This window comes from Raphanus sativus, unplaced genomic scaffold, assembly GCF_000801105.2.
Source record: "Raphanus sativus cultivar WK10039 unplaced genomic scaffold, ASM80110v3 Scaffold0540, whole genome shotgun sequence".
Lineage (NCBI taxonomy): Eukaryota > Viridiplantae > Streptophyta > Magnoliopsida > Brassicales > Brassicaceae > Raphanus > Raphanus sativus.
Window position 1 is genome coordinate 7,450 of NW_026615858.1, and position 7,878 is coordinate 15,327.

A 7,878-nucleotide genomic window follows, 5' to 3' on the forward strand; every position below is an offset into this window, starting at 1 on the left:
GTGTCACCCTTCGATCCACCAGTTCTCAATCCTCTCGGATCTGAGTTCATATCATCCGTACCGGTAGAGTGATCCGTATTTAGGTTCTATCATTAACGATCTAGGTTATCTTGTTGACCAGTATCTTAACAGTCTTAATCGCAGGATTCAGATTTTAGAAGGAGGTTCGGATGTGGAGATCGGTGAATCTTTATAGGCTGGAAATTAATATTTTTTTCGTTTTTGCTAGTCATAAATCTAAAATATATTCTCAACTTAAAAAGATATATTTTCTTTTGTTTCATTATTTATTATAAAAATCTGATTTATTTGTTTTATTGTATTATACCTTATGTAATAAGTGAATTAATTGGCAAAATGAGTCACTTTCAAGTTTGTTATTGGTTCATCGGAACGCTGAATGTTTTTATTGGCGAGGAGGGTCGCGTGTTTTGATGACCCTGTGCAAGTCTCTCGCAAAATACGAACCATCCCTTCTCCAGCTTGCTAATAACGAAAGCGCCACTCCTCTCTCGCACGTGAGAGTGTTCGTCGAGCTTCCCGGTTCCCGATAAACAGGAGTCATTTACTTCGTCATGTTACCTGCAATTGCCGGTGAACGACTCGAAACACGTAGTTAATCAACTTTACTGCCAATATTTTTTTTGACTACAGTCGTCGACTTTACTCTCAAAGACTCAAAAGACTGTTCGTTAATTTTTTTTGGCTCCGTTCTCCTAGCCCTCGAGACCTAGATCCACTCTCACGTGATCTTTCCGTCGCAGTTGATTCATCTTCCCCATAAAGTCTTCCAGAAATGGCTTAAGAATTTGGTGTCTCGGTCAGATACAATGGTCCTAGGCATGCCATGTAAACGTACCACCTCCTTAAAGAACAGGTGGGCGATTTGAGTGGCATCATTGGTTGTGTTACAAGCAGAGTGAGCCATCTTGGAGAACCTGTCCACAACAACAAAAATGGAATCCTTGTGGCTATCTTGGGCAAGCCCAGCACAAAGTCCATAGAAAGATCTACCCAAGGGTGGTCAGGAATAGGCAAAGGCATAAACCGTAAAGATGTGACCTGGATTTTGTCTTAAGGCAGACAATGCACTTGGTGCACAAGTTCCCAACGTCCTTCCTCATGTTCGGCCAAAAGAAATGGTCGGTTAGGACACTTAGAGTTTTATCTCTACCAAAATGTCCCATGAGGCCGCCACCATGGGCCTCCCGAACCAGCAATTCCCGCATGGACCCTTGGGGAATGCATAACTTCTTTTCCTTGAACAAGAAACCTTCTTGTTGATAGTAGGGGCCGGCTGCCCTCTTGGTGGTTTTCCTGAAAACTTCTTGAAAATAAGGGTCAGTAACATAAGAATCCTTAATATACTCAAAACCCATGATCTTAGCTTCCATGGTGGAGATAAGAGTGTGTCTCCGGGACAGAGCATCGGCCACCACATTGTCTTTGCCCTTCTTGTACTTAATCACATAAGGGAAAGTCTCCACAAACTCTAACCATCTGGCGTGCCTCTTCTTGAGTGCGGTCTGACCTCTCAAGTGTTTAAGAGTCTCATGATCTGTATGAATAACAAACTCTTTAGACAAAAGATAATGTTGCCAAGTTTCAAGAGATCTCAGTAGAGCATAAAGCTCTTTGTCGTAGGTGGGATAATTGAGGGCAGCTCCACTCAATTTCTCACTGAAGAAGGCTACTGGTCGGCCTCCCTGAGTAAGCACAGCTCCTATGCCTGTACCTGATGCATCACATTCAATCTCATAGGTTTTATCGAAGTTAGGTAGAGACTCTTCTTTGGCAGGACCCCAAGTAAAGGATACATTCTTCTTGATCACAGATGTCATTGGGGCAGCAATGGTACTGAAATCCTTGACAAACCGTCGATAGAAGCTGGCCAGACCATGGAAACTGCGGACATGGCCGATTGTGGTCGGAGTTGGCCAGTCTTGGATCGCCTTGATCTTTTCTTCATCGACCTTCTGTCCCTGTGAACTCACAACAAAACCTAAGCTTCATCGATCAGTACAAACACACACATTTCTTTAGGTTAGCATAAAGTCCCTCTTACCCCAATGCCTTCAGCACCTGTTCTACATGATAAACATGCTCGGATAAGCTCTGACTATAGATCAGTATATCATCAAAGTACACAACCACAAACTTACTTATGTATGGCCTTAGAACCTCGTTCATAAGCCTCATGAATGTGCTGAGGGCGTTGGTAAGGCCAAATGGCATCACAAGCCACTCGTACAAACCTTGTTTCATCTTGAAGGCGGTTTTCCACTCATAACCTTCCTTCATACGAACTTGGTGGTATCCACTCCTGAGATCAATCTTAGAAAACACAGTAGAACCACTTAGTTCATCCAGCATATCATCTAATCTAGGTATAGGGTACCGATATTTGATGGTTATGTTGTTGATGGCTCGGCAGTCCACACACATGCGCCATGTTCCGTCCTTCTTAGGCATCAATAGGACCGAGACCGCACAATGACTTAGGCTTTCACGGATATAGCCCTTGTCCATGAGGTCTTGGACCTGCCTCTCCAACTCCTTGGCCTCTTCAGGATTAACTCGGTAAGCGGCTCGGTCGGGCAGTGGTGCGCCTGGTACAAGGTCGATCTGGTGCTCAATGCCGCGGATAGGGGGTAATCCGGCTGGTATATCATCAGGGAAGACGTCCTTGTACTTCTCCATGAGGTCTTGCATCTCGCCAGGTAGCTCTTGAGCTTCAAAACCTGCAAAACAACTTTCCTTAAAGACCATTAGCAGCACCTGCGTCTCATGATATAAAGATTTAAGTACTTGGTCTGAAGTCATATAAAGGTTGGTTTTACTTACCTTTCCAGCCTGGTCCATTGATTTCTGCATATCATGGACTTCTTGTGGACTAAGGGGAGCTAGGTTGTGCTTCTTGTTGTTATGGCAGAAGCTGTAGACATTGGTCCGACCATGGTGGCCGGCCTGCCTGCCAAGAAGTATGTGGCCGGCTTGCATGGGAACAACATCACACTTCACCTGGTCATGGTACCTGCCAATACTAAAAGACACAACAACTTGCTCAGCTAGCTTGAGCTCGGTCTCATCATTGAGCCACTTGAGTCGGTATGGTCGCGGGTGTGGAGTCTTGATCAAACCTAGCTTATCAACAAGATACTTACTGGCCACATTAGTACAAGAACCACCATCTATGATAAAGCTACATACCTTTTGTTCCACACTACATCTTGTATGAAAGATGTTTTCTCTTTGGACAATTTCAGGATCAAAGAGGGCACTGAGGGATCGTCTGGTCACTAGTAACTCACCAGTCTCCGGATAATCGACCAATTCCTCATCAGATGCCTCCGTCTCCACCTCGGCCTCATCTTGAGATTCATACTCACCATCGGCCTTAAGGACCATCACTCTCTTGTTTGGACAATCTCTAGCATAATGTCCTTTTCCCTGACATTTAAAACAAGTAATGTCACGGGTCCATTGAGTTTGAGCTTGAGACTTAAGTTGGTCGGATTGACCAGTCTTGGACAGCTCAGATTGGTTCTTCTTGAACTGGTTCTCCACTTCTATGGATTTGCCCTTGGAACCGGCTGGAGGCCAAGTGGTCTTACTCCTGGCCGTGGACACATTCTTCCTCTTGATGTGCTGTTCCACCTGGATGGCAAAGTGAAGGAGATCATTAAAGTTCTCATACGGCTGCCTCTCCACTTTACGAGCAATACGGTCTTGTAACCCATCAAGGAACTGAACCATCAGCGTCTCATCTGGATCACGTGTCTTGAGCTTGTTCCTAAGAGCCTCGAACTCTTCAAAGTATTCCTCCACTGACTTAGTACCTTGAGACAACTTTCGAAAACGTTTTAGTAAGTCCCTTTGGTAATAAGTTGGAATGTACCTGGTGCGAAGCTTGGATCGCATCTCGTTCCAAGTCTCAACTCTATAGACTCGGCCTGCCTCAGCAACTTCTCTATCCCACCAGGCCAGAGCATTCTCAGTCAGTTGGGCGGCAGCTAAGGTGATCTTCCTAGCCTCGGAGTACAGGTAGTAGTTAAAGATGTACTCCATGCGCCTTTCCCACTCAATGTAAGCATCCGGATTGACCTTCCCGGAAAATGTAGGTGGAGTCAGTTTAAGCTCATTGCCTCCTTGCCATGGAACTTCATCTTAACGGAACCTCCTCCTGACCGGACTCCCATCGCCTTGGACCCGGTACTCTCGCCGGCCGCCTCGCCCTCCACGGACTGGTCGGTATGCGTCACGGTCGGGTGGCTCAGAGTCAGAACTATCATCCTCCTCAGATTGGGATTGGTCCTCCTCTCGGTTGGGTCGGTTCCTCCTCTCAGCATGCGGCTCATCACCTCGGTTGGGCTGTTCCATCCGGGCTAGTTACTCGGTAACAGCAGCAAGGGCAGCAGTGAGTTGAGCTTGGCCGGCTATCAACTGGGCATTGATGTCAGCTTGGTTTAAGTCTCCCATTTCTTCCTGAAAGTAAGAAAGAAAAGAAGATCAAGTGCAAAAGGGAAATGACAAAGAAAAGAAAGAAGAAAGAAAGAAGAAATGACTTAAGAAAAAAAAAGATCAAACTTTAAATGCGAAATGAATGCAAATCTTTTTTTTTTTTTTGATTTATGAAAATTAAATTTGAAAGTTTAAAGAAAAGGAAAGTTGAAATCTTTTTTTTTTAAGTTTGAAAAAGAATTAAAATCGACAAAGTTTAAAAATAGAAAGAAGAATTTGAAAACTAAATGCAAATCAAAATTCAAAAGATGATTGAAAGATTTTTTTTTTAAATGATGATTGAAGAAAATTAAATATGATTGCACAATCAGGAATGAATGCAAACAATCAGTCCTAAGTGATTTATGCAAATGCAATCAGAATAAATGCAAAAATGATCAGTTAATTCTAAACAGGGAAAGTAAAATCGATCAAGCAGCAAAAAACAAGTTGACTAAATGCTGCAACCCACGAAAATGATCTAGCAATTCTATGATGAACAATATGATGAACAGCAAAAACAGCAAGAACAAACAAGAACAGCAAGAACGAATTTTTATATTTTTTTTTAAAGATGCAAATGCAAAAATTTGAAAAAGAGATGAACTAAAGGATAGAAATAACCAAATCTTTTTAAGCCTGTAGCTCTGATACCAAATATTACAGGCTGGGATCCAGGCTGCAAACTGGTGGGTTTGAGATATTAAGATTCTGGTCGATTTTGTTACTGGTTTGGAAGGACTTGATGCTTGGATCAAAACTGCCCAAATTGTACCTGAAACAAAAGGAACCTTTTTATGAGTTTTATAGTTCTTATAAAATGAAGAACAGGAAGTAAAACTATGAAAATAAAATAAGAACAGAAACAAAGATGATTTTAATAGATTTTAGATTTATAAAATGAATCAAACAAAAGATGCAAACAGAAACAAAAATAAGAGAAATAAAAGGGATAGAAATGGTTGATGGAATCTGTTGCTGGATGTGTATCTCTCTCAACAGATCAGTGGATGGAAGATGGATAGAAGATGGGATTGGCCTTGCTGGATGTGTATCACTCTCAAGGCAATCGTTGGATGATGGATGGGATGAAGAATCGCCACAAGCTTGGTGGTTGGAGCTTGATAAGATTCAGGCTGCTCTCTCTTGTTTCTCACACTAGAAAGACTTAGGTTTTTCTTTGCTGAAGCAAAAACAAATTTCATAAAAGACATAAGTGTCAAAAATCGCCAGCCACAAGGGTTTAAATAGGCTAACCCTTCAAAGACTCTCAAAGAATAAAATGCCTAAACAAAAGGGCCAACTCTCACACAAATTAAAAGGCTGACAAATGCCCAAAGTCTAAACCAAAATAAAATTAAAATTAAAACAGTAAACCGGTTGCTGATTGAGATGCCTAAACCAAAGCTCATAGTATGCTTGCATGTTGCCTCATTAAAACCTTATCGGGAAAACCCAGTGGGACAAAACCCGATGAAGGAAAAAGAGTACAACCCATACTACTTACTTTGGTGGTCGGCTATATCTCTGAACCGGAAGCAAGGTGGTTGGATGGATTGGAGATTGATTCTGAACCAAGGTCGAATGTGGAGATGATGAAACCGGCTTGGTTCTGGCCGAGTATTCTGAATTGGATTGGGCCGGCTGTGTCTTGAACTTCAATTGAACCGGCTTGGTCTTGTATCTTCAATTGGACCATCTCTTCAATCAGTAGCTGGTTCGTGCCGGTTTGTCCATCTTGATCTAGGATTTGTTGGACAGCCTTGGAGAACCCTTCTCTTATTGCCTTGGTTCCACTCCTGGTGGTCGGGCCGCGCCTAATTATGGGAACCTCTACTTGGATGGCCTCATCATGTTTTGACCCAGGAATAAGCCAAGAAGGACATAAAAACCGAGCTGAGTTACCACAAGAAGGTGATCATACCAACCAAGGTAAGAAGGTGCAAGTAAGGCAGCCATCAATCCAAACCTGTCCAAAGAAGAATATAACTCTTCATCCTGTTGATGCACCTATGGTAAATTCAACCATAACACATTCTGTTCATGAATCTCCAGTATCAGATATAATTCATTTGGTCTTTGTCCAGAATGTTGAGAATTTTTCAGGATGCCATGAAGAGAGCTTCAAAGAAATCCCACCGGATAATCCTTTGTTGTTAGAAGAATCAGCCCCAATGATGACTAGAACTGAGGCTACCAGAAGTGTGGAGTGCCATCAACCTCAGAAGAGATGCAATACCAAATTCCATAGCAGAGGCGTGATCCTATCCTATCTGCTGAAAGAAGAACCACATGATGCACAGCCCACCCCCAAACCGAAACAATACCAAGGTAAGGTTCTAGAATCTCAAGAGAGAATGAAAGCTGACTTGCTCTATCTTGGTGCAGGTGTTAGGAATTATCGATCGTTTGATTGCTTAATTAAATAACGACACAAGATTTTTACCCAGTTCCCTTGCGGTACCTCTGGGGTGGGAACCGTCTCCCACAACATCCACTATCAATCAAAGGGGTTTACACAAATGCTCTAAGCGTTCTCCTCGTATAAACATGACATTAACAAAGAATAAGAAGATCAAAGAAACTCTATCCCTTGAAGACATGACTCAAACAATATCTCTTAGTTTCTTCTACTTTTGATCTCTCTTTTAGCTCTCTTTGTTCTTGTGTTTAAGGTTCTTTTTCGGATAATCTCTTAGGAAAGTAGACGTCTTTCTTTTATACTCAGGTTTTAGCCGACTCTTGTCTTCGTATTTCCTTTTCCTCTTTGACAAGTAACACCGACTTGTAAGGTGTACATAATTTCCTTTCCTTTTCCTTGTACGTGAAACCAAAGCTGAGTGCTTGTATGGGCCTGCATGAGATCTGAGCTGAAACATGTTGATTATGGCCCATATAATTCACAATCTCCACCTTGGGCCAATCAACCTCTCCAAAATAGGCCCATATGCTTTTATCACTTTGGCCCAGCAGAAAAGAAAATCTCCAGCACTTTGTTTTCTTAGTTTCCTTCTCAACGAACCAAAAAAATAAATAAGCTTTTTCTACCTTAGTCCCACTGCAAAAAACACCGATGTATTTCTGATCATGATTGCACCTTCATGCGATTCCTCCGTTGCCATCCCTGCTGGTCTTTTCCAGAACTTGCTCTCGCACCTTTGCTTGAGACTCCTTCATCCCCTTTGATCTCTCGATCAAAACCATCGCCAAGTCGCCAATTTCTCTGTAATTTCAGACGAGTTCTTGCGATCTAACCCTGTGACTCGCGTTTTCTTATTGTGCTCAGGAATTTCAAGAGATTCGCGACTCCCCCAAGCTTCCTTTCACGTCAATGAAACGCGTCGACTGCAATTCCAACGGAATCTCTGTTTTTTTTTC

At 42.5% G+C, this 7,878-nt stretch overlaps 1 protein-coding gene across 1 annotated transcript; it reads right to left on the reverse strand.

Moving 5' to 3' along the window:
- Window positions 1–859: 859 nt before the first annotated feature.
- LOC130502399 (uncharacterized) lies at window positions 860–4,380 on the reverse strand (the record flags this gene model as incomplete). The annotated part of the gene is made up of 9 exons (XM_056997193.1): window positions 4,189–4,380; window positions 3,312–4,104; window positions 2,845–3,191; window positions 2,444–2,778; window positions 2,182–2,323; window positions 2,066–2,119; window positions 1,736–1,982; window positions 1,063–1,558; window positions 860–938 (listed from the first exon to the last, which is right to left on the reverse strand). Coding segments are annotated over exons 1-9 (2,685 nt in total), but the record flags the coding sequence as incomplete, so codon positions are not given.
- Window positions 4,381–7,878: the final 3,498 nt, after the last annotated feature.